The 27832-nt window shown below is 41.0% G+C and overlaps 1 protein-coding gene across 2 annotated transcripts; it reads right to left on the bottom strand.

Annotated features, from left to right (window-relative positions):
* Positions 1–687: 687 nt before the first annotated feature.
* On the bottom strand, positions 688–26150 carry WDCP (WD repeat and coiled coil containing). 2 transcript variants are annotated; one of them, XM_046663564.1, is made up of 4 exons: positions 26079–26150; positions 10600–12448; positions 4044–4161; positions 688–2678 (listed from the first exon to the last, which is right to left on the bottom strand). In XM_046663564.1, the coding sequence occupies exons 2-4, from the start codon at positions 12427–12429 to the stop codon at positions 2452–2454; spliced, it is 2175 nt and encodes a 724-aa protein (XP_046519520.1). In that variant the 5' UTR covers positions 12430–12448; positions 26079–26150; the 3' UTR covers positions 688–2451. The 2 variants fall into 2 exon arrangements, with proteins under 2 accessions (XP_046519520.1, XP_046519522.1); XM_046663566.1 differs by having other exon boundaries at positions 689–2678; positions 26075–26139.
* Between the last annotated feature and the right edge of the window lie 1682 nt (positions 26151–27832).

The following is a 27832-nucleotide window of genomic DNA, read 5'->3' as shown; positions in this document are numbered from 1 at the left end:
TGTAACAAGAACATTCAAAGCAATACTGTTTATAATTGCAAAAATAAAACGGGGGAACAATCCAAATGTGCACAGCAGGAAAACAGATAAATTCTGATAAATCAAAACAGTGAAAGTAATAGAATGTACACATGTAAGTATGAATGTTAAAGATAATATTGAGTGAAAAAAAGCAAGTCGCAGAAGACCATATACAATATAATACTGTTGTATAAAGCTCAAAAACAAGGGAAAATAAACATTATATTGTTGAGGCCAATGTGTATACGTGGTTGTGGTGAAACTCCCTTTAAAAAAAAAAAAAAGGAATGAAGAAACGATAATTACAACAATCAAGAGATTAGCTCCCTCTGGGCTGCAGTTACCTGCGGAGAAGAACCCAGGAGGGACACACAGGGAGCCCGGATGGTTTCAAGTAATGTTCTGGTTCTTATATTAGGTGATAGGTGGTTCATTGAATTATTAAGCCTTCCTATACTTTATATCTATTGCATGTATCAAATAATACCAGTACGATATTTAGAAAAATTTGGGCACAAAATGGGATTTGTAAATAATGTCTTTCCTTGCCCAAAATATTCTCAATACAACATTAAACAATAATTTAAAGAATTTAGCTCTTCTCTGTCTCCAAAGTCAGCAGATACTGGATTATGTTCTATTGTTCCAATGACTACAATACTAGCAGAGGCCAAGGAAACATCTTTTGTATGAGAGGTGTCATGGAATCACATCTGTTGTAAAGAAATAAATAATTTACATTCCGGACTATCCACTAGAAGAAGAAATACAGAGACAATATACACATGCATAAAATCAAGAACATTTTTCTATACCAGCACTAATCACAAAGAAAATACCATCAAAACACTCGCAACAGCCACAACAACCATTAGTGATTTTATTGAAGACTCATTCACAGCATTCTGACCAGCGAAATGGCAATTACAACATCCACCTTGAGGCGCCCACAGTGATCTTACCACAGGGTCCCCCAGGGCCCCTCTTTAGGATTCACAGTAGTGTGCTCTCATCCCACCCAGACACTTCCTTTGCAAATGGAGCCAGACCTCAAACTGTCCTCAGCCACCACTCTCAGGCAACTGATGACAGACACGCGGCCTCCACTTCCATTATCCCAGCAGCTCTCTAATGCATTTGAACCACAAAATGGGCCCTCGCTTCTTTCCTGTCCCGGTCCCATCTTCATAAACCATAACAGACGGGAGTCCCCAAGGGTACAAAATATTTCTTTCCGGATAATTTTAAAGGAAAGGGGAGAAAAAAAGATGCGTATGTGCTCATGGAGCTTCTCCGGCTGAAGCAATTTATCTGCAAATGCGCTCTGACAAGCCACACACTGATCATTTCATCATGTGCAGTAACTGAAGTTTAGGATTGTGTGTGAAGGCCATGAGGAGTGGTGTGTCTCTCTGAAGCTGGAATCAGGGCTCTCTCCACTATACTAAGCTGGTGCCTTGGCCCATAATTATAATAAACTGGTACTTTTTAGAACTACCTCAGATTCAGTGAAATTTCCAACTTTCTGAAATACGTTCTCTCACAGACTCTTTGCTGGTCTCCGAGACTTGAATGGGAGGAAAAATATCAAAATTAAAGTGATGATTTAATTAAGGAAGATGATTAGTGGGAGAAAAATAGGACATTCTTATGATCCCAAAACTGAAAAAAAAAGCCTATCAGGGAGAAGGTCAGAAGTGGCACCAGCACGGAATCCCGCCTCAGGCCTCACCTGAGCTTGGCACTGTACTAGTAACATCAGCACACACTCAGGTGGGGCCCAGAGGGGTCAGAGCACTTGACTCATTTGAAATTTGCCCAGGGCCAGTTTCTAGGAGTATCTGGACCTTTGTCAGCCAGAATTTTCTAAGGAAGCAGGCGGGTTAGGTTTACATCCTGGCAGGCCCAGCCCCGGGAGCAGAAGTCACCTGGTTTTTTGTCTCCCTCTGAGCTCTGCTGAGAACTGCTGGTTTGGGGTAAAAAGGATGTGCGGGAGCATCTGTTCCCCAGCACGCCTTACCCTCATCCTTAAGCCAAGAAAAAGATCTGTAACAACGCTGAGGTACCTTTTAAGTGCTTCTAAGACAGCTTTAATAACAGTTTTGGGCAAGGGACAGAAAGCCTCAGAGAAACCATAAAACACAAACCATATGGCACCATAATATTGTTTTGTTCTGGGAATTCTGCCCTTAGACAAAACCACACAGTCATGAATACGTAAATAGCCACTTTCTGAGGGATCGAACAAAGACTGAGCTTGGCTGCAGAGCCGTGAGCCTCCGCCCCGGCAAGGGGGAGAAGCAACCGAACTAAGTGCTTCACCTCTGAGCGACAGTGCAAATCCCAGCTGGGGAGAGGCCACGGTGGAAAACAGAGCTTGTCCGTAATGGCTTCATCTGAAAAAGCTATGCCGCAGATAGTCCGCAAACATCAGGCCATTCTGCCTAGGTGGTTAGAACAGCCAGTGGCATCTACACTTTGGGCAGTATGGTCTCTGAAGACTTCATGAGAAGGGCTAGGATCAAGGCTCTGAGACAGAGAGTCTCTGAAGACATTGGACCTGGGGCTGCCATCTCTTATGATTATTTCCTGTGTGGCTGTGAAAGTTAATGGGATGAAGCCTTCGCTGTCAGCACAGAGCAGGATCCATTGGGAGTCTGCAAAGTAAAAAAAACGGGCAATTTAGGATATCTTATCTTATTCTATAAAGAAAAACATGATAAACATGATTTTTTTTTGAGGGTAAGAACGCAGTAGTTGATAATATTGAACCTGATCATCACAAGACTTTACAGAGCCTGGGGAGATGGAAGGACCGAGTATTACCTCGGGTCAGGTTACGTGGAAGGAAGGGGACGTGGACGACTTAGGCACTGCTAAGGGACATACGTTTTCACCCAAACTAGGCATTTATCACTCCGTGCTATGCATATGAGCTTATGTGAACACATGTGTTGGGGTTTTGTATGGAGTGTCCCTACCTTATCTACATGCTGTTAAGCAGTTTCTCCAGAAACTACGTGAAGTTAGGAAGAGCTACTCTACGGAGGAACCTTCTTTATTCTTTAGGTCCATACCAACCTCTAGACACCCAAAGAGGCTGAGCTGACCTGAGCTAGACTGGAGTGGTCCAGACAATCCTGAATGGTTTGTTCTGGGGTCACCTAGGGCCACTAGCGTAGCACATGCCTGGATGTTCTCTGGTTCTTTCAAGTCGCCTGTGTCTCACCTTTTGACCCCATAATTCCACTTCTGAAAATCGACACTTTCCAAAAACAACATGTAACTATACAGAAAAGTTTTTATTAGTGTTACTTATGATGGTGAAAAACTGGAAACTACCTAAGTGTCAGAGAAAATATGGCAAAGTAAAATACGGTACACTCAGAATGGAAATTTAACCCCACCCAGTAAAAATGACAATTATGAAGTCATATCATAAATGCACGTGTCAAAATAGGAAAATGCTGATGCTACAATGTTAAGGGAGAAAAAAATGAAACAAAATTTTATGTTCAATGTAGCGGCTACCGTGAAAGGGAGGAGGAATAAGGAAACAACCACGCTCTAAATCTGGGGGACCGTGGGCACGACTCAGTCCCTTGTCATCTAGGAGTGCCCTTCATGTCCACGTTTGCTGCATATTAAAGTGACAACTCCTGTAAGAAACATTCTGCAATGCTGCTATGATCTTTATGTTTATGCAACAGGTGTATATGAGGTTTTTATGTCATTTCCTTGTAGTTAATATATTACTTTGTAACTCTTTTCTAGTTTTTTCACATGTATATTTAGGTTTTCCAGCTAGGCTGTAAGTCCCTTAAGGGCAGAACCCATATTTTCTATGTGTTTTGGCACTGGTAAGAGGCCTGGGTATACAGTAGACAATTAATAGTACTTGTTAACTATCTAATGAATCACTAAATGGTTGGTACACCTCACTTTCATTAGCAGTGAAAGTTACAAAATAGATGGTGGAGGGAGGGGGTGTTGGGTAGGGTCAGTTTCTGAATGTTACCTACCGTGCAGCATTTCAATCAGGGAGAGGCCAAAAGTCTGCTGAACTGTACTGAGCCTTAGTTTGCCATTGCAGAGGAGCACAGCTCTTTTTTCAACAACAGGACCTACATAATAAAATTTCTTCAAACACAAAAATAAAAGTTGTTAAACTGACTGAAGAAGCAGTGGAGTTAACATTGCTTAACAACAGAGTGTGTACACAGTTTTGAAAAATCCTTATCTATTACCACTATCAACTAGACTTCAAATAAGGAGCTTTTTGCTGCATTTTTTAACACAACTATAGGATCAGAACAAAACACAACCCCTAATTGACTTTTCCTTTTGCTCTGCTTTTTCCCCAGGGTTGTCTTTATCACTAGAAAATGGCTCGCCTAAGATATGACTAATAATGCCATAGGATGACGGAGGGCGGCCTGACAGACACAACCTAATGGTGAGAAACCACTGCTTGCCTGGTTCAGATACAACTGAGAGACTTCATGCTTTCTTCATTGGGGAAAAAATGCCAAGGAAGAAAGCCCTAAGTGGTGGAGTAGCAGAGGATTTGCATAAGAAAAATAAACAAACTGTGGTCAAAATTCATTTAGCTTAGAAAACACACGAATGAAAATGATTTTTAAATTTTAAAAAGTCACATTAAAAATTAACTCATCTTTAAAAATGGTTTCAAACGTCCTGAGACAAAGAAAACATCAAACAATTACAGCTCTAATTAAAGACACATTAAGAGTGTAAAGGTACAGAGAACAAAGAATTTAAAAATATAACTTCTAGTTATATATTATTTGAAACAATATCTTCATGTGAGAATTTAAAAAATAGTTTCATAAGTAAGTTAGGTGTCCAACTCATTTTCTTGTTAGAATTATCACTACTCATTTTCTGACTGCTAAGTAACAACTTTAACAATGAAAGATAAATCGTACTCCATTTGTGGTAGGCTCAACAACTCAAAGACATGTCTACTAAGAACATTTTAAAAGTTGTCACATGAATAAACTGTAAGGGCCATAAGCAACTACAGTCATGCACCACATAACAGCGTTTCAGTCAACGACGTGCAGCCTGTACGATGGCGGGCCCCTCAGATTAGTACTAGGTGCGTCATAGGCTATAGCATCTAGGTTTGTGGAAGTACTGTAGCGATGGAAGAAATTTTCCTCTATACTTCTAGGTTCTTCTGGCTGGTTTAAGAATTAAATTGACATGAGACAGATTAATAGGGGAAACACAAACAAAAGTTTAATAATATATACATGGGAGAAACCAGGGAAACTGAGTGACTCACCGAAATGGCTGAAGCCCTCACCTTAAACAGCATCCTCAGCTAAGGCAGAAGAAGATGTGGGGAAGGGGGAGAGACAGGGACTTCAAAGGGAAGGAAGGCAATTCACAGGTAGGTGAAAAGGAGCAAACATTTAGAAAACAAGTTTGTTTGGTTGCACAGAAACAGAAGAACACAGAGGGGAGCCCAACAAACAGGCTTCTCTAGGTGCCTCCCCGTCCACCACCGAGTTCATGTGATGCTAAGGCAACAGCCCGCTTCCTGAGACAGGTTTTTTTATCTGAATTCTCTTAGGCAGTTAAGGGGAGGTAATGAGAAAAACTTTCCGAGTCTTCTGTTTCTTAGAAATAATCAGCCTAAAATAATCCTCATGCTAAAGAGACACATTTTGGGGTGGCAGATTTTGTTCCCCTTCAGTACACTCTATCATGTGCACATTACAATGAAATCAATCCTTGTTGTTAAGCGACTCACGACTAGTCATTCAGCTCTTGTAAAAGGTGGCTTCCAAATTTTAGGGGAAGTGCTTTCTTGCTTTTGATTATTTTGCTTTTTTTCCTTTTATTTTTCTCATTACAAAAGTAATATATGCTCAATCTAAAAAAGTAAAATAGACATTTATAATGTAGAAAGTAAACTCCCCAAATTCTACGCCCCAGAGGTAATTACTGTAACAGCTTGGTTAGATTAGTTCATTATGAAATGAGAAATTGAGGAATTGAAAAAGCAAAAAAGCCAATTCCTTTTTACTTAAAAAAATACAGAATTTCACATTTATAAATGTTTAAAAATAAAAATATATTCTTGTTTGATAAAATAGTCTACTTTCATAAAAAATCAAACAATTAGATATTGTATCTTTTAGACTGACAAAGGTTTTAGTAAATGCACAGAAAAAAATAGAAGTATTTACAACTAACTATATATGCGGTTTGGATTATCCAACTGACTATCCAACCCTCTAAGGGCTGGATTATGGAGAGTTTGTACTTTCAACATTGAATATTCCTATATTGGTTAAATACTTTTCTTCAATGAGCATATATTACTTTTGTAATTAGGAAAAAAATAATACTGTGCAGCTGTAAAAGAATACAAAAGAGCTGTGTGTGCTAATATGGAGAGTTCTTGAGGACATATTATTAAATAGAAAAAGAAAGATGCAGTACACTGTATATAGTACCTCACCTTTTGTGTAACAAAAGGGGAAATAAAAATATATAGTAAGATCTGCCAGTATCTGCATAAAGAAATAAAAATAAAAATGGTTACCTATAGGAAGTGAGGAGAACAGGTTGAACAGGGATGGGGTGAGAGTAAGACTTTTCAGTACATACCTTTTTATTAAAATACATTTTTGTTTGTTTGTTTTTGAGGAAGATTAGCCCTGAGCTAACATCTCCTGCCAATCCTCCTCTTTTTGCTGAGGAAAACCGGCCCTGAGCTAACATCTGTGCCCATCTTCGTCTACTTTATATGTGGGACGCCTACTGCAGCATGGCTTGCCAAGGTGCCATGTCCACACCTGGGATCTGAACCGGTGAACCCTGGGCCGCCGAAGCAGGACGTGGGAATTTAAGTGCTGTGCCACTGGGCTAGTGCCAACATTTTTGCTTTTTAAAACAAGTAAATGAATTACCTATTCAAAAAGAGAAACAAAAAGGGAAAAAGGAAAACTTAAAAAGTCATGGAAAGAAAAAAATCCAAATGAAATTTCAGATTTATAAATACTATAATTTTTAAAGCTCAAAAATCTATTTACTGAAAACTGTTTACAGAAAACTTCATGTAATTAAATAAAACCATTTAAGGGCCAGCCCCAGTGGCCTAGTGGCTAAGTTCAGTGCCCTCCACTTCAGAGGCCAGGGTTCGGTTCCTGGTGTGGACCTACACTGCTCTGTTAGTGGCCATGCTGTGCTGGTGGCCCACATACTAAAAAACAGAGGAAGACTGGCATGGATGTTAGCTCAGGGCAAATCTTCCACAGCAAAAACAAAAACAAAAAAACCCCACCAAAATAACATTTAAATATCTCTTTTGGCTGAAGATAATGTGGCAAAAATTCTGCTCAAAAATACTTGTTTCAAGCCAGCCTCAATGGCCTAGTGGTTAAAGTTCAGCACTCTCTGCTTTGGCAGCCTGGGTTCAGTTCCCAGGCGCGGAACCACACCACTCATCTGTCAGTAGCCATGCTGTGGTGGCAACCCACACATAAAGTGGAGGAAGAATGGCAACAGATGTTAACTCAAGGCTAATCTTCGTCAGCAAAAAAAAATTTTTTTTAAATAAATAAAAATAAATCAGTGTTTAACTGATTTTTAACAGGTCTGTGATTTAACTGGTTTTGGAGACAACTTGGGGAATCTGAATAAGGACTAGGTATATATTAAGTAATAATTCTTACATGTTATCAAGTGTGATAATAGCATTGTGGTAATTAAAGAAAATGTGCTTACATTTTAGAACAGCATCCCAAAATATCTGAGTGAAATACCATGTCTCTACTTAAAATATTTTAGTAAACAAAAAAAATCAAGTAATTATGGCAAAATGTTAACAATTGTTAAATCCAGGTGATAGAGATACAAACAGGGTTTCATTCTGTAGTCTTTCTACATGTTTACAATTTTTCATAATAAAAAAATGTATTCTATGATCTGTTTGAAATTTTTTGTAATAAAAAATTTAATTTAGGTTTAAACTATGCTTTGGTTCTTTTTGTTTTCATTTATTTATTTATTTATCTATTTATATTTTTTCCTTTTTCTCCCCAAAGTCCCGAGGTACAAAATTGTATATTCTTAGTTGTGGGTCCTTCTAGTTGTGGCATGTGGGATGCCGCCTCAGCATGGCCTGATGATTGGTGCCATGTCGGCGCCCAGGATTCGAACCGGTGAAACCCTGGGCCACCGCAGCAGAGCATGCGAACTTAACCACTCAGCCACGGGGCGGGCCCCATTCTGTGGTTCTTTTAAAAACTTACATCCTTGAGTTCGTCAAACAGTAGTAGTTTTAGAAAAAACTAATTAAAATACCTCCTTTTGACCATTATTGAAATAGTAATTTACATATTACTTATCATTGATTTCAATACTTTCTGCAAATATCTTTTAAAATGAACATGTATAAGTTGGCAATAATCAAATCAGTGTTGTATTGATAAAGTTACAGATGAGATCAGAATTACAGTAGCTGCAGTACAGAGCATCCAGAATTATATCCCACTATACATAAATTTATACATGACAAATGTGACAGATCAAGTTCAGTGGGATAAAAATGGATTTTTTTTTTTTTTGCTGCAGGAAGATTCACCCTGAGCTAACATTTGTGCCAATCTTCCTCTATTTCATATGTGGGTCGCTGCCACAGCATGGCTGATGACTGGTGTAGGTCCACACCCAGGGTTCCAAATCTGCGAACCCGGGCTGCCAAAGCAGAGTGTGCTGAACTTAACCACTGTGCCACGGGGCTGGCCCCAAAGATGGACTTTTAATAATGTTGCTGGCACAACTGGTTATTGGTCAGAAAACAGAAGTGGCCCATACCCCAAAATTTAATTAAAGATTAAAAATTTAAACGTTGAAAGTAATATAGTAAAATAATGCAAGAAAATCTAGATTACTACATGTATATTAATTTCTTACATATATAGTAATATATAAATTATAGATATAAAAACAATAAATTTCAATATACAAATACCTCATAAACTGATTAACTCAAGAGGGAAAAATGAGCAATAGGCAATTCACATTCAACTGGCAAAAAAATGAGGACATACTCAAATGCACTAATAGTAAAAGAAATAAAAATTAACAAAATTGAATTACCACTTCACTCTTATCAGATTGGCGAGGATGTGAGGAAAAGGATAGTAGTAGGCACGTGATGATGCACTGTTAAGTAAAAAATCTTTGAAAGGCAATCTGGCAACTCTATTAAAAGCAGAAACGTATACATATACTTCTCAAATTTGCACTTCCACTTCTGGGAACCAACTCAACAGAAATCAAAGTAAAAATACAAATAGCTACATACAAGAATACTACTCCAGCACTATTTGGAGTGGCTAAGAACTGAAAACAGAGTGAGTGTCCACAACAAGGGAACAGATGAACAAATAGCATGCTCTTAGCATGAAGGAGAGTGTACCGTATGACCCACTTTTTTTTTTTAGGAAGATTAGCCCTGAGCTAACATCTGCCACCAATTCTCCTCTTTTTGCTGAGAAGGACTGGCCCTGAGCTAACATCCACGCCCATCTTCCTCTGTTTTATATGTGGGATGCCTGCCACAGCATGGCTTGATAGGTGGTGCATAAGTCCACGCCCAGGATCCGAACCAGCGAACCCTGGGCCGCCGAAGCATAACATGTGCACTTAACTGCTGCACCATTGAGCTGGCCCTGACCTCATTTTTGTAAAACAATGACAAACCACCACCATCATCAACCCCCACCCCAGACCTATATACCTATATACCTGGTCTACAAAGATCTGTGTATTATGTAACTATGAAGTAAAATATGGAAGGATCCACATTAAGCTTCTAGTTACAGTGAGTTATGGGGAGGAGAGGTAGGGCCAAGTTCAATGGGGGAAAAGTGTTCATGACGAAAACAGATATGATGGGGCCTGTCTGGTGGTGCAGCGGTCGAGTTCACATGTTTCGATTCAGCGGCCTGGGGTTCCCCAGTTCGGATCCCAGTGCAGACATGGCACTGCTTGGTGAGCCATGCTGTGGCAGGTGTCCCACATGTGAAGTAGAGGAAGATGGGCACGGATGTTAGCTCAGGGCCTCAGCAAAACAAAACAAAACAAAAAACAAAAACAAAACCCAGATATGATGTAATCCCATTTATGTAATATTATATGTTTGCATATGCATGCATAAATAGATGCATTAAAAATCTGTAATGACTATAACCTTTCTTATAAATAGAAGAGTATCTGCATTACATAAGGAAAAAGTTTTCACAATGAAATAGCACAATAAAAAATCTTTTTCTAAATAAAATTCTCAGAAGGGGTGTAATCATTAATGTTTTTGCACCACGCACATGATAAACTCAGTGTGTACTGGTGTGTGTGCCCATCTGGTTGGCAGGCAACCAACCTGGAAAGGCATAACAACTTGCCTTTAACGTAACATGTCCAGTTCAGGGAAGTTCAGTTAGAACACCATCTTCCTCATTAGTAAGTTTTTCGCGCAGTACCCACTCGCTGCAGGAGCTTTTATGTTTAGTGGTAGCTCCTCAAAGAAGTTACCTGGTAAGTGATGTGAACATAAGGCAGATCCCGAGAGCATGGATACACTGGAGTGGATTTCTTTCCATTATGTAGAAAGTCTGTGAGCTCAGAAAGACATCGCTGCACTTCAATGAGTTTCCTAGATAAAATTTCCAGTTCCTCAGATAGCTGATACGTTTCCTTTTCCTTTGGTAAGTTCCTTCTTTGAGGCGGATGAGGCGGGTCCGGGGTGCTGGTGTGCTCTGGTGTGCTGCTGGGTCTGGGCAGTGTCACCGACCAGTTAACAGGCTCAGCTCCCAGAGTTTCCAGGGCTATGGAGCCGCCACAGACACTGGATGGAGGAGTTCTGATTCCTTTAACAAGGCTTCCTCCAGGCCTTCCACTTTGCCTACTGCCATTAGCTGTTAACAAGAGCCCTCTGGTTTGGTGACAAAAATCTGGGGAAAGACTTTCAAGTAGCTTTTTTCTATCTGCTTTATTTAACAGAGTACTGAAAGCAGAGTAGCCACTCTCGTTTCCACTTGGTGCTATTGGACACTCTTCCTCCAACATTACTTCTCTAACAATCAAATGAATGATATACTCATCAGACTTTGAAGAAGGAAGAAATGCCAAATCAGTGGACTTTTGTTTTCCTATCAAAATTAACAATAATTTATCTGTCAGGAAACATATGCCTTTTGGTCTTTCACTACTCTCTAACTGAACTTGCTGGATGTTTGGCATATATGATGGATTGACAGAATAGATAAAAATTATATTACAAGTATTGGAAGCCACTGCCACCACCTGTGCCTTAGGATTAAAGGCTATTAGATCAGGAACCAGAATGCCTGGGATAGCGACTTTTCTGGTCTGGGTAACCACTTGCTCAAAGGTCACAAGGGCTAAATATGAAGAATCCAGGCCAGTTCCCGTCAAGTGGTCCTTTTTTCTTAGACAAATAAGAGAATTACCCTCAGACTCAGATCTACTGAACTGTATATGAGTTAGATCCACAGGATCTGAAGAGGAAGAAAAGGGAGAAACTGACGTTTCAGAATTCGTTTCAGAAGCAAATGCCTCCTTATCCACAAAGAGCACTTCCTCAAGTGGTAAGCTACACAGACAAGTGTCTTCACCACTAGGCAGAACGTCAAGGGTTTCAGATGCACTTAAGCCACAAATCTTATCTAGTGGAAGTTCAGTGGCCACGGCGACCTGTGAGTCAACAGTGGCTCCAATGGAGCGCACACAGCTGTCCACATCAAACACTGGGTAGAAGGGGCACCTGTGAAGAGTCTTCTGAGCACTGTCCCAAATGTAAGTGTGCAGGCTGCTGCCTACAGCCACCACCAGCCTCTGGCCATCCTGGGTCCAACACGCACAGTGAATGAGGCCCTGGGTGTCGATAGTCGCTTTTACCCAGGAACTGTCACAGCGAACATTGTGGAAAATGGAGACATCCTGTGCAGTCAACACAGCCAGGACAGCACTTTTTGGGTGCCACACACAGCCCTGGGGAAGGATGGGGAGGGATTTTCTAATCTCACAGGTTGGAGACATCGGCCATTTGCTTGTCTCTGTAATGCTGGGACACAGCTGCCACACAATGACATGCTTCTTGTGCTGGACAGCGAGCAGAGCGGGCATGTCAGCCGTACTAGGTGGGGCCCAGGACACCCCATACACATGTTCGAACTGTCCAATGACCTTTGAGTCCCCAAACTTGGCCTCTCCAGCGTGAAGCTGTATATCAGTCAGGATGATCTGATCCCCGTCAGTCCAGGCAAGGCCGTGAACTGGGTGGACTGCTTGATGCAATGCGTTCAGCCCGGTCCTGAGAAGTTTTCCTTTTCCCAGCTCCATCCTTTCTGATTAGGGTTATCTGAAATAATTAAGAAGGAAAGTTAGATCATAGGAATATAATCAGACAAATCCAGAATATAGGACATTTTATCAGACAATTGGCTTAGACCTTTCACAGGTCAATATTGTGAGGGGGAATACTGTGACAGGAGGAATGTGGCAGATTCAAAGAGACTACTGAGCCATACAAGCAAATGCATTGTATTCACTTTGATTGGATCTCGAATTGAGGAAATAAAATTTTCTATTAAAAAACAGGTATTTTTAGAACTAGGAAATTTGAATATAAAATAGCGAGTAGAAGATACTGTGGAGTTACTAATTTCCTTAAACGTGAACATGGTATTGTGGTTATGCAGGAGAACATCCTTATTGTTCAAATATGCACGTTGAAGTATTTGGGATAAAGTGTCATGATGCCTCCAACTTGCTTTCAAATGGTTTAGGAAAAGAACAAAAACACAAAATTTTATATAGATAGGCAGAGAGGCAAAACAAATGTAGCAGAACGTTAATAATTGTTGAATCTAGATTGAGGCTGTGTCAGTATTCACGGTACTTTAACTTTTAAGGTAGAAAATTTTCAAATTAAAAAGTTGAGAAGAATCTCCTTCACTATCTAATTTCTATTCCCTTTCACTATCAAATCAATGAATAGCTGATATTACATCCCTGACCATATTAGAGCTTATTTCCTCAACTCCCTTCAAAACGGCTTTTACCTCTACACTGAAATGCCACTCAAGTCACTATTGCTATTCTGCTTCATCATACTCAAACAGCACTTAATAATTTTCAGAACATTTTCATATTCCCCATTGCATTTGCTCCTTGCAACAATCCTTCATGATAATGTAAAGTAGGTGAGCCAAGTATTATCTTCAATTTTTTCATTCTTAAGGTTTTTTCATACATTTAAATTACTAAAGAAGTACACACTCAGTGATGGAATTCAAACAAACCAGAAGTGTCTAAAGTAAAACTAAATGTTTCCTCCTACCCATGCCAACCCCTCTTTACCCTCACTTCCCCCCCATCTCAAATCCTTGATAAAAGCACTGTTAACAATTTGGTGTGAAGACTTTGAAACTGTTAAGGAAATCTACCCAAAAAAATGGAGAATTTTGTACGTGCTAAGTTTTTCTTTTAAATAAAAAATGGGTATAAGTCAGAGTTCCTGGGTACTAATAACAGAAACCATTCTGGCAACTTAAGCAAGAAAGAAGGCTCAAGCACCAGGCTCAGAAAACAAGCAGGAACCAAGCGAGGCTAGGAAGAATAAACCACTGCTGCCACTCTCTCCACACACATCAGCGGCTCAGGATCTAACTTCACTGCCCTTCACTCCATGGCAATTGCTTAAGATTCAGAATGGGGCGAAGCCTCCCACTGGCTGAGCGGAGCTCACAGTCTGGCTCCAGCAGCCAGGGGATGGGGAGAGGGAGGGTTTCCCCACAAAGGCATCCATACTAGGGCACGGGGCTCTGCCTCCCACCGACACTCACACAAAGGGAGATTCCTCCCAAATGAGGAAGGGGTTTTCAAAAGATGCCCAAAAATTCCAACACGGATCATGTTACACATCACTCACTAATTTATTTTAAATCACGGGCATCTTCCAAGTCAGTAATATAGATCTGCCTCAGTCTTTTAAGCAGCTGCATTAGTAGCCGCAAGGTATTCCACAGTGTGTATGCACCACAATGTATTCAGTGGTTCCCCATAGGTGGGAATTCAGCTTGTTTCCAATTTTTATCTAAATGTGCATAGAGCCAAAAAGTTTGGTACTCAGTTCTCATCACTTTTCTCTATTGCTTCCTTCTAATGTCACCCACTCTTATGTTTTCGATTATCATTTCCTATGTTTAGTACTGGCAGATCCACATCTCTTCTCCTGGATTCTTTGCTGAGCTACGATGCTATTCGAATATATGTTACACTTTACATTACGGCTAGTATTAGCCCTGCCCACATTCATTTCAAACTTGACATGTAGAAAAGAAAAAAAAAGGTTTTTGCTCTCAACAGCAGCTCCTCAATTGCTGTTAATGATGTCACCATTCTTATTCACTCGGGCTAAAAACTAGGGACTCAGTCTGACCTCTCCCCCTCCTGCCTTCTCAGTTAGTCACCAAGTCCTATCAATCCTGAGAAGTGCTTCTGACTCCAGTCCTTCCTGTCATTCCCACGAGCACTCTCCTGCACAGACCACTATCATCCTAAACCTAGATGACGGCAACAGCCTGACTGGTCTCCCCACTGCTAATCGGTCTGCCTTCCTCCAGTCCATCTTGTACAAAACCAATCTTAAAAATGCCCACGTAGATCATTTATCAGCTTAAAAGTTGTCAGATGTTACCTACTGCCTATAGCTGTGCCATTTAATACAGTAGCTGGTAGCTGTATGTGCTACGTAAATTCAATTAAAATAAAAACTCCAGTTCCTCAGTAGTGAATAGTTACATGTGGCTAGTGGCTATCATATTGGACAGAGCAGAATAGACCATTTCCATCATCAAAGAAAGTTCTGACGGATTTAACCAAGGAAGTGAAAGATCTATACAACGAAAACTACAAGACTTTCTTGAAAGAAATTGATGACGACATAAACAGATGGAAAGACATTCCATGCACATGGACTGGAAGAATAAACATAGTTAAAATGTCCATACTACCTACAGCAATCTACAGTTTCAACGCTATCCCAATCAGAATCCCCATGACATTCTTTACAGAATTAGAACAAAGAATCCTAAAATTCAAATGGGGCAACAAAAGACCCCGAATTGCTAAAGCAATCGTGAGAAAAAAGAACAAAGCCAGAGGCATCACAATCCCTGACTTCAAAGCATACTACAAAGCTACAGTAATCAAAACAGCATGGTACTGGTATAAAAACAGGTGCACAGATCAATGAAACAGAATTGAAAGTTCTGCTGGACAGTTCTACTGGCCTGTAGGATAAAGTCTGAATTCCTCAGTTTGGCATTCAAATTCCTTCCCAGTCTGGACCTACCTATCTCTCCAGTTTTATTTCTATCATTAATCTTCATTGTTACAATGCCTGGCCCATCCAAAACACTTAATAGATGACAGCTAATTTGAAGGGCCAGTTTGAATACCATCTCCTCTGACAGGCCTTCCTTAATCATCCAGCTACAAGTCATACTTTCCAAAAGTGATGTCAGCATCATGGCAGAGTGAGCTTCCCGGTAATCTCTCCCCTCCACCATACAATGAAAAAGACATTCATACTCCAACAGAGGACATCCAAACACAACACAGATGTCTGAGAGACCCACACAGCCATACGATGGAGGGCACCCTCGGAGGAGGTGGAACGGAGTAAGAGAAAACTTCACCCCCTCCCCAAAAGACTGGGATCCGGGACTGGGAACAGCCTCTGAGAGGGAAGGAACAGGGGAGGGGGTGTTCACCCATGGGAACATCAAAGATCCCCAAGGGCCCTCGCAGCCTAGGGGAAAGCCCTTACTGAGGTGAAAGCTAACACAGGGGTGACCCCATCAAGCCAACACCTCAGGGGAGCAGATACGGAGGGTAGAGTGAGAAAACCCTGAAAGCATGCAAAAGGAAGCGCCCCTAGAGGCCACCCACCATCCACCCAGCGCTGGCTCCAGTGCCTGGATCTTGGTGGAAGGCAGAGGGCTCAGGATACATGGCTCTTGACCCCCACACAGTGGTGATAGGCAGTAACTGTGACCAAATAATATCACAACGCACAAAAACAGAGTCATGCCCTCTAGCAATATCAAAAATTATATTAAATCTCCAGACAAGAGAGAAAGTGACAAGTACCCAGAAATCAGTCCTGAGGACAGAGAAATTTGCAATCTAAATGACAGAGAATTCAAAATAGCTATCATCAAAAAACTCAATGAGTTAGAGAATGCAGAGAAACAACTCAATGAGTTCAGGAGCTACTTCACAAAAGAGACTGAAACTATGAAGAAGAATCAATCAGAAATATTGTAGATGAAAAACACAATGGAAGAGATAAAACAAAATATGGATTCCTTGAACACTCAAGCAGACATCATAGAGGAGTAAATCAGCATAATCGAGGAGAGGCACGTTGAAATGCTCCAGATAGGGGAGGAGAGAGAACTAAGAGTAAAAAGAAGTGAAGAAAGTCTCCAAGAAATATTGGACTCAATTAGGAAATGCAACATAAGGATTATAGGTATTCCAGAGGGAGAAGAGAAGGAGAATGAAGTAGAAAGCTTGTTCAAAGAAATAATAGCAGAGAATGTCCCAAACATAGGGAAGAAGATGGAAATCCACGTGGAAGAAGTTATCAGATCTCCTAAATACGTCAATGTAATAAAACCTACTGCAAGGCATCTAGCAGTGAAACTGGCAAAAATGAATGATAAGGAAAAAATATTAAGGGCAGCAAGGCAGAAGAAAATAACTTACAAAGGAAACCCTATCAGGCTTTCAGTGGATTTCTATGCAGAAACCTTACAGGCTAAGTGAGACTGGAATGACACATTCAAATCTTTGAAGGACAGAAACTTTCAGCCAAGAATACTCTAGCTAGAAAAAATATCCTTCAGATATGATGGAGAAATAAAAACTTTCCCAGATAAACAAAAGCTAAGGGAGTACATAGCCACAAGACCCGCCCGCCCCTGACAAGAAAACCTCAAGAAGGCCTTCACACCTGAAAAAAAAAAAAGGGAGAAAGGGGTTACAAAGCACGGAGTAAGGAGGCAAATAGGTAGTCAAAATCATAAAATTGTAGCTATACATCAGAACAGGTTAGCAAATACTCAAGAATAGCATTAAACATAAAGGGAAGGAAAACAACAAAAACAAAGATAATCTTGTCATTTTAATCACAAACTCACAACACAAGATGGAATAAGATGTGAGAAAAACAACTTAGGAGGGGAAGACAAAAGGGACTGAATCGGTTTAGTCAATGGAAATAAGAGGACATCAGAAAATGGACTATCTTATCTACGAGATTTTGAATACAAACCTTGTGGTAATCACTAAACAAAAAAGCAGAACAGAAACACAAATAATAAATAAGGAGAAAAAAAGAAACGTAACATTAAAAATCACATTAACTCAATTGGTAAACCAAAATACACAGGATGAGAAACAAAGGAAATGCAGGAGAACCGGAAAACAAGTGATAAAATGGCAGCAGTAAGCCCTCATATATCAAATAATCACCCTAAATGTAAATGGACTGAATTCTCTGATAAAAAGACACAGAGTGGCAAGACGGATTAAAGAATAAGACTCAAAATACACTACCTCCAGGAAACACCTCAGCTCCAAGGACAAACACAGGCTCAGAGTGAAGGGATGGAAGACGATACTCCAAGCTAACAGCAAACAAAAGAAAGCAGGTCTTGCAATACTTATACTGGACAAAGTAGACTTCAAGATAAGACAGGTAAAGAGAGACAAAGAGGGGCATTATATAATGATTAAAAGGACACTCCACTAAGAAGACATAAACTTATAAATATCTATGCACCCAACACAGGAGCACCAAAGTACATAAAACAACTATTAACAAACCGAAAAGAAGACATTAATAAGAACACAGAAATAGAAGAGGACATCAACACTCCACTCACATCAATGGATAGATCATCCAGACAGAAAGTCAACAAGGAAACAGTGGAATTAAATGAAAAGCTAGACCAGTTGGACTTAATAGACATATATAGAACACTCCATCCAAAAACAGCAGACTACTGGGCCAGCCTGGCGAGCAGTGGTTAAGTTCGCATGTTCCACTTCAGTGGCCCAGGGTTCGCCAGTTCAGATTCTGGGGCTAATCCTCCTCAAAAACAAAAAACACCAGCAAAATACACATTCTTCTCAAATGCACACGGAACATTCTCAAGGATAGACCATATGTTGGGAAATAAGGCAAGCCTCAATAAATTTAAGAAGATTGAAATAATAACAAGCATCTTTTCCAATCACAATGCTATGAAGCTAGAAATTAATTACAAGAAAAAAGCTGAGGGGCCAGCCCCATAGCTGAGTGGTTAAGTTCACGCACTCCACTTCCCACGTCCCAGGGTTTCAGTGGTTTGGATCCTGGGCACAGACATGGCACCGCTCATCAGGTCACGTTGAGGCGGCGTCCCACATACCACAACTAGAAGAACCTGCAACTAAAAATTCACAACTATGTGCTGGAGGGATTTGGGGAGAAAAAAGCATAAAAAAAAAGAAAAGAAAAAAGCTGAGAAAGGGACAAAGATGTAGAGACTAAACCACATGCTATTGAACAACCAATGGATCACTGAAGAAATTAAAGGAGAAGTCAAAAAATATCTAGAGACAAATAAAAATGAAAACATACCATACCAACTCATATGGAATGCAGCAAAAGCCATACTAAGAGGGAAATTCACCACAATACAGGCTCACCTTAACCAACAAGAAAAATCCCAAATAAGCAATCTCAAACTACACCTAATTGAATTAGAAAAAGAACAACAAAGAAAGCTCAAAGTCAGCAGAAGGAGAGAAATGACAAAAATCAGAGCAGAAATAAATGCTATTGAAACAAAAAAGGCAGTAGATAGGATCAACGAAACAAAGAGCTGGTTCTTTGAGAAGATAAACAAAATTGACAAACTCCTAGGCAGACTTACAAAGAAAAAGAGAGAAAGCTCAGATAAATAAAATTAGAAACAAAAGAGGAGAAATATCAACAGACACCACAGAAATACAACCAATTATTAGAGAATACTACAAAAAGCTATACACCAACAAAATGGACAATCTAGAGGAAATGGATAAATTCTTAAGACTCTTACAACCTCCCAAACCTGAATCAAGAAGAAATAGATAATCTGAATAGACCAATCACAAGTAAAGAAATTGAAACAGTAATCAAAAGCATCCCAAAGAATAAAAGCCCGGGACCAGATGGCTTCCCTGGGGAATTCTACCAAACTGTCAGAAAGCATTTAACACCTATCCTTCTCAAGTTATTCCAAAAATTAGAGAAGATGGAATGCTTCCTAACACATTCTACAAGGCCAACATCACTCTGATACCAAAGCCGGACAAGGACAACATAAAAAGGAAAACTACAGGCCAATATCGCTGAGCAACATAGATGCAAAAATCCTCAACAAAATGTTGGCAACCCAAATACAGCAATACATCAAAAAGATCATACATCATGATCAAATGGGATTTATACCAGGGACACATGGATGGTTCAACATTTGCAAATCAATCAATGTGATACACCACATTAACAAAATGAATAAAAACCACATGATCATCTCAACAGACACAGAGAAAGCATTTGACAGATCCAACAACCATTTATGATAAAAACTCTTAACAAAATGGGGATAGAAGGAAATTACTTCAACATAATAAAGGCCATATATGACAAACTCACAGCCAACATCATACTCAATGGGCAAAAACTGAACACCATCCCTCGGAGAACAGGAACAAGACAAGGATGCCTGCTATCACCACTCTTACTCAACATAGTACTGGAGGTTTTGGCCAGAGCAATTCGGCAAGAGGAAGGAATAAAAGGAATCCAAATAGGGAGTGAAGAAGTGAAACTCTCGCTGTTTGCAGACAACATGATCTTATATATAGAAAACCCTAAAGAATCCATTGGAAAACTATTAGAAATAATTAACAACTACAGTAAAGTTGCAGGGTACAAAATCAACTTATGATAATCAGTTGCATTTCTATACTCTAATAACAAACTTACAGAAAGAGAACTCAAGAATACAATTCCATTTAATCCCGACTAAAAGAGTAAAGTATCTAGGAATAAATTTAACCAAGGAGGTGAAGGACTTATATAATGAAAACTATAAGACATTATTCAGAGAAATAGATGATGACATAAAGAGATGGAAAGAGACATGCACATGGATTGGAAGAATAAAAGTTAAAATGTCCATACTACCCAAAGCAATCTACAGAGTCAATGCAATGCCAATCAGAATCCCAATGACATTCTTCATGGAAATAGAACAAAGAATCCTAAAATTCATATGGGGCAACCAAAGACCCTGAATTGCTAAAGCAATCCTGAGAAAAAAGAACAAAGCTGGAGGCATCACAGTCCCTGACTTCAAAATGTACTACAAAGCCACAGTAATCAAAACAGCATGGTACTGGTACAAAAACAGGCACAAAGATCAACGGAACAGAACTGAAAGCCCAGAAATAAACCACACATCTACGGACAGCTAATCTTCGACAAAGGTGCCAAGGACATACAATGGAGAAAAGACAGTCTCTTCAATAAATGGTGTTGGGAAAACTGGACAGCCACACACAAAAGAAAGAAAGTAGACCATTATCTCACTCCATACACAAAAATAAATTCAAAATGGATCAAAGATTTGAAGGTAAGTCCTGAAACCATAAAACTCTTGGAAGATAATATAGGTAGTACACTCTTTGACTTCGAACTTAAAAGGATCTTTTCAAATACCATGTCTTCTCAGACAAGAGAAACAAAAGAAAAAATAAACATGTGGGACTTCATCAGACTAATGAGCTTCTCAAGGAAAAAGAAACTAGGATCAAAACCAAAAGACAACCCACCAATTGGGAGAAAATATTTGAAAATCATATATCCAACAAGGGGTTAATCTCCATAACATATAAGGGACTCACACCACTGAATAACAAAAAAAACAAACAGTCCGATCAAAAAATGGGCAGAGGATATGAAGAGACATTTTTCCAAAGACGACAAACAGATGGCCAATAAACACATGAAAAGATGTTCAACATTACTGCTCATCAGGGAAATGCAAATCAAAATTACACTAAGATACCACCTTATGCCTGTTAAAATGGCTATAATCACTAAGACTAAAAATAACAAATGTCGGAGAGGGTGTGGAGAAAAGAGAACCCTCATACACTGCTGGTGGGAATGCAAACCGGTGCAGCCACTATGGAAAACAGTATGGAGATTCCTCAAAAAACTAAAACTAGAAATACGATATGACCCAGCTATCCCACCACTGGGTATCTATCCAAATAACTTGAAATCAACAATCCAGAGTAACATACCCCTATGTTCATTGCAGCACTATTCACAATAGCCAATACATGGAAATAATCCAAGTGCCCATCGATCGATGATTGGATAAAGAAAATGTGGTGTATATATACACACATACACACACAATGGACTACTACTCAGCCATAAAAAAGACAAAATCATCCCATTTGCAACAACATGGATGGACTGGAGGGAATTACGTTAAGCGAAATAGGCAAGACTGAGAAAGACAAACACCATATGATTTCACTCATATGTGGAATACAAACACACACATGGACAAAGAAAACAGTTCAGTGGTTACCAGGGGAAGGGGGTTGGGGGGTGGGCACAGGGGGCAAAGGGGAGCACTTACATGGTAACAGACAAGAAACAATGTACAACTGAAATTTCACAATGATGTAAACTATTATGAACTCAATTAAAAAAAAAACCTAACCTACTTGTATTCTCCAGGGGAGAAATCACATCTATTCATAATCAGCTACCCACACTAAAAAAAAAAAAAAGTGAGGGGGCCGGCCCCATGGCCGAGTGGTTAAGCTCCCTTGCTCGCTTTGGCAGCCCAGGGTTTTGCTGGTTGGAATCCTGGGCACGGACATGGCACCGCTCATCAAGCCATGCCGAGGCAGCATCCCACATGCCACAACTAGAAGGACCCACAACTAAAAATACACAACTATGTACCAGGGGGGCTTTGGGGAGGAAAAGGAAAAATAAAAATCTTAAAAAAAAAAAAGGTGATACTTTCCTCCTGTGAACTCCTACAGTGCTGACAGTCTAAACCACCACGTGACATCTTCAGTTTATTACCTGCAATCACCAGTTACTTTTTCACGTATCATATCTCATTTCCACAACCATCATACAAAATCCTTGAGAACGGAAACTAGAGTTAACTTCTTTGCCTGTTGGTTCCCAGCACACTTTATACGTGCTGGCAAGTATTTTCACATGGATTGTTCCGCATCTATTACATCAGATAAGGAGTTTCCAATTGGGGCATGGTATTGCCAGGGGTTGTGTTGATTACATTTTTGTTGCTTTAGGCTCTTATAATACTGAGTCAGTAAAGCCCCTTTGCACTATATTTGGACCTGCTTTCGAAGGCTGATGAACAATCCAGCCTCTTAAGAAACAACTGAGGGGCCAGCCCGGTGACGCAGCGGTTAAGTTCGCACATTCCACTTCTCGGCTGCCCAGGGTTCGGTGGTTTGGATCCCGGGTGTGGACGTGACACCACTTGGCAAGCCATGCTGTGGTAGGTGTCCCACATATAAAGTGGAGGAAGATGGGCATGGATGTTAGCTCAGGGTTAATCTTCCTTAAAAAAAAAGACAAACACCCTAAACTTAAAAATGGCCAAAGAATATCAACAGGCAACTTACAAAATAATATGATGATCAATAAACACATTTAAAATGATGTTTAATCTTATTACCTATCAAAGAACTGTCTAAACTCGCAGTGTCCATTTCTTCACCACTCTCTTTTTAACCCACTCCAAATTGACTCCATTCCCATCTCTTTCCTAAAACAGCTCCCACCAAGCCACTAGTGCCATCCATGTCACCGAACCCAATGGACATTTTTCAACCCTGTTTTACAGAGTAGTACAGGATTTAAAGTCACCTTCAGACTCTAAATCCAAGACACGTATTCTCTACCAAACTGCCTGGTGATTTGCTTTTAACTTAACTGCAAATTATTTCTCATACCTCTTTGCTAGCTCTGTCCTGGCTCTCAGAAGCTTCTACTAAGGAGGAACAGTCTATTATGCTTCTACACATGATGTCAGGTTAAGTGGTTCTGCACTGGCTTGCTAAACGGAGAAATAAGTCCTCTGTCATTACCAATGAAGAAAACTGCCATCTCTAGCCCACTGGTCTTACATAAGATGATACATGTTTTCCCCTACTATCTACTTATGCACTTTTAAAAGACTTTTATTGATAAATAATGCATGATACATTTTCCTGGGCAGAGAAAATTCCTAATGGGCCAATTACATCAAAGCCAATTTATATGATATGTTTTAGGCCACCCAAGTCAGTCTAATGGTATTGAGGGTGTGTGCAGCCAGGGGTAGCACAAGGTAAGGATTTGTGAATAAGGGAAAAACAAACATGATAATAAGGTTACTGAGATTTTTTAGAAGAATTAATTTTAATATTTTCATCTTTAGTAACAAGAAGAAATCCTGCATATTTTTCTCAAAAGCCTAAGATAATTTCAAAAAATCTGTTCCAATCCTTCCTACTCCACTGCTAGTCCAGGTCCTGACCACCTGTCCCTTTTAGCAGGATAGGACAAGGAGAGGTCCTCTCGATACCAATCTCTTCTTTCTCACAGAGCCTGGATGCTATGTGTGGTTACGGAATTATCTTTAAAAAAAAAAATCACAGTTCTAGTCATTTTGCTCTTCTGCTCAAACACCTTTCAATGAGTCTCCATATATAAAAGAAGTTCTTTCAAAATGTCTTAGCAAGGCACTTAAGGACTTATATTATCTGATATTCATATATCTTTCCAACTTTTTCTTTTCTTTTCTTTTTTTGGTGAGAAAGATTGTTGCTGAGCTAACATCTGTTGCCAATCTTCTTTCTGCTTGAGCAAGATTGTTGCTGAGCTAACATCTGTTGCCAATCTTCTATTTGCTTAAGGAAGACTGTTGCTGAGCTAACATCTGTTCCAGTCTTCCTTATTTTGTATGTGGGACGCAGCCACAGCATGGTGGGTGTGCAGGTCTGTGCCAAAATGTAGGCTGAGGAACCCTGGGCCTCCAAAGCAGAGCTTGTGAACTTAACCACTATGCCACCAGGCCAGCCCCCCAAACTTATCTCTTTAATCATTAAGGGCCTGCTGGGGAATTTGGAAGAACCAGCATACATTTATGTGACAATGTGAAGGATGGACCCAAGAATGAAGAAAGTTGACAAGTTTAGTAAGGGGCCATGAAATAGTTCGAATGTCACAATAAGAAAGTAAGCCACGTTGTAGATACTTCAGTAGAGAAAAAGGGTCAGATTCAAGAGCTATTTCTAAGGCACATGGAAAAGATAATGACATCAGGTAGGATATGAGTGGTGAGGAAGAAAGGAGAATTATGGATAACACGCAAATTTTTTGCTAGTGAAATTGCTGAACCATTAATCAGAGATGCCGAAGGCAGAGCATGCTTCAAAAGCATGAAGAGTGGGGGCTGGCCCGGTGGCTGAGTGGTTAAGTTCACGCGCTCCGCTGCAGGCGGCCCAGTGTTTCATTGGTTGGAATCCTGGGCGGAGACATGGCACTGCTCATCAAGCCACGATGAGGCAGTGTCCCACATGCCACAACTAGAAGAACCCACAACGAAGAATACTACTATGTACCGAGGGGCTTTGGGGAGAAAAAGGAAAAAATAAAATCTTTAAAAAAAAAAAAAGCATGAAGAGTGTGTAGCGTGTGATAAATTTAGTATTAGACGTGCTTCATTTAACATGTCTAGAGCGTGGCACTGTACCTCAGGCAATCAGAGATTAAAGATTTGGTAGTCAAGGCCGAAGCAGTGGACAGCCTCGCTGTGACAGATCAGAGAGCCAAGAGGATAAAGGTTGAAAGGGCCTTCAAGAATGCCCCAATTACTTTGCATCTTTTAAAATATTTAAATTTTGCTGAAACTGTTGGTCTCTGAACTCTCAGACTACAAGATTTCTGAAATCAGGGGTCCTGGGTGATTTAGGGAGAGAAAAGCCCACCGTATTAGCTCAGGGGAGAGGCGGTCAGAATCAGGACCTGGGGCTCGCTCTATGACCATTAAATTCACCTGCTCTTAATCTTCTTTAAAGACAACTCGGTGAGCCTTGAAGGGCTTAGGCGAACCGGAGCATTCCCAATAGGTTTAAACACAAGTACATACCCCTCAACTTGTTTTTCTAAGTTTATTGTGTTTCCACCATAAAATAATTTCTAATTCTTTACACTTATTTAAAAACATAAATTAACCCTCAAGAAATGTAAAAAGTAAACTCACAAAAAAACCTTCATCCAAAGAAAATTATGACTCCATTTCCCCGACTTTTTTCTATGCAGTTTTGGTTAAACTTTTTCAATCATAACTGCACAATTCTTATCACGATTTTTTTCACTTAACACTATATATTAGCATTTTCTCATGTTATTCAAAAGTTTTATAAATTACTTTTAGAAAGTCACTTAATATTCACTCAATGAAGTTGCATAGTTTTTCCTCATCGTTGAGACACCTGGTTGTAGCCAACTTTATCCTATCATAAATAACGCGGTGATAAAGGTCTTTCCGTACTAAGCATCTTCTTCATTGTGGAGGGCTTCCTTAGGATACATTCCCAGGAGCGTCACTCACGAGCCACAGCGAATACATTCATTCGTTTAAACCCACCCCCGGCTCGGCCGCCGCCGCCAGCCCCTCGCACGCGGGCCCCTCATCATCTCCTCCTCCTCTCCGCACACCTGGGTGTCTTCCACCCTGCCCCCAAGCGCTGGTCCCTCCACCTCCCTCCCCCGCAACCCACAGCATCCTGACACCCGCCAGGCCGGGCAGCAGTGGAAACAAAATACCTTCGGTCTTACTGCCCGACAAAAAAACCAGTCTCCCAAGTGCCGACCCGGCCCGCCGGCCGCGGCTCCACAGCCGTGAGCGAGAATCGGAAGCATCGGCTCCCAGGCCTCTGATAGGTGAGCGGTGGCCGGGCAAGCTCGGCAATGCCCCCTGCCTATTGGCTCTTGCTTGTGTCACGTTAGGAGTGGATCCTTCCCATTGGCCAATAAGCTCTGGCTTTGCCGCACGGATCTCAGGGAGTTGTAGTCTCTGTGAAAACCTCCACTGACTGTAAACCAGCCACAATTTCTCCCTCTAAGAGATTTATCGCCTTCCCCCACTTCTCATCGCTTCTCTCAGTCTAAGAAAGAGTTCAGGAGCCCTAGCGTCAACACAGTTTCTTAACCCTTTTTGGGGGGGGGGGGGGGAGCGATAGGGAAGAGGGCGGAGTAATGGGAAGGAGTAGAGGACCTCTTGAAAACATGATAAAATCTCCCCAGAAAAATGTTCTTATCCATACACAAAATATTGTGCATTCAACTGGAGCAGTTACAAACCCCTGTTCTACACTTACGCCAAAAGTGCCTGCCCGTGGCCATAGTCCAAGAAGCTAGTGTGTCAGTAGGCTTTACACCTGCTATGCTCCTGGGAGACTCTGGGCCACGCGGTGGAGCAGCCCATGGGGAATTTCAGATCCTGACCCTCTTAGTACAGTCGACCATCATCTTTCTTGAATAACAGCCAGTCCTCCTTCAGCGATGCAGATAACCGGAAATCTCTGACCTAACCACCAGGGAGAGTGGGGGTAGGGAAATGGAGGAAGAACTCCTCTAGGGCCCACTCTGGACGCCGTTGTTCAGGCTTTTCTCCCCGCGTCTATCTTCCAGAGCCACTTGTCAGAATCATACCTTCACATCAATTTTTGGAACAATGCAGGGAAGAATGAAGGAAAAAAATAATTTCAAAGTTCCATTAATTCTTCAAGCAAACGTTATCTCCTCCAAAGATAACTTTCCAGATTCCTGGGTCTCTTTTGGGTGGCGTTAAAGGGTCTGGCGTGGAGGAGGAACTCAAGGTCGAACTCGCTCATCATCCCACAGCACAAATCACTCCCGGCTGTAACCCATCAGTCACAGATTTAGTTCTTTGAGGACGGCGATTCTGTCTTAATTCAATTGGTATCCCCAGGGCGCATTTCTTTGCCTTGAAAGGTGGGAACTCACCTGTGCGTGGGGCAGAACTACGCAGGATAGTGAATAGGGGTTGAAGGTGGCTGGGGGAGGATCAGCAATGACTAGTTTCTTCCCTCCCATTCTCCTACCCCCCGCCCCACACCCCCACCCCTACATCCATCTTGCTCCTACAGATCCGGGCAGCCTGGCTAGGGTTGGTAACTCTCTGGTACATCCGTCACATCCTGAACTCCGTGGTGGTGAGCGCATCCGACTAAAGTGTTGGTTTAGTTTCCGGCCTTTCCCTAGCCTGTGAGACTGGGTTGACTCCCCAGAGCTTAGCAAAGAGTAGGTGCTAGATAAATATGTGTTGAACGGATGGATAGATGGATGGATGGATAGATGGGTGGGCGGATGCGCGACTGTCTTCACGCTCCGCTCACCATACTCGCCAGTCAGTGGGTTGACTGTGATAGCCGGGCCGAGCTCAGGAGCAGCGCGTCAGGGTCCCTTCCCCCGGGCCCCGCCCCGGCCGACCCCACCTTTCCGCGCCGCTCCGCCCCGCCGCCCCCTTCCCCGTCGCCCCTCCCTGCGCAGGTCCCGACT

The sequence above is a fragment of the Equus quagga genome, chromosome 5 (assembly GCF_021613505.1).
Source record: "Equus quagga isolate Etosha38 chromosome 5, UCLA_HA_Equagga_1.0, whole genome shotgun sequence".
Classification (NCBI taxonomy): Eukaryota; Metazoa; Chordata; class Mammalia; order Perissodactyla; family Equidae; genus Equus; species Equus quagga.
Note: the sequence above shows the minus strand (reverse complement) of the source record. Positions and strands in the feature narration are given on the sequence as shown.

Coding starts and splice junctions, on each gene's coding strand:
- WDCP (XM_046663564.1), bottom strand. CDS start 12,429: ATGGAGCTGGGAAAAGGAAAACTTCTCAGGACCGGGCTGAACGCATTG. Junction 4,162..10,599: donor ATGTTCACATCACTTACCAG/GTAACTTCTTTG, acceptor TTGTGTTTGAAG/AAATTTTATTATGTAGGTCC. Junction 2,679..4,043: donor CCTGATTGAAATGCTGCACG/GTAGGTAACATT, acceptor TTTACTTTGCAG/ACTCCCAATGGATCCTGCTC.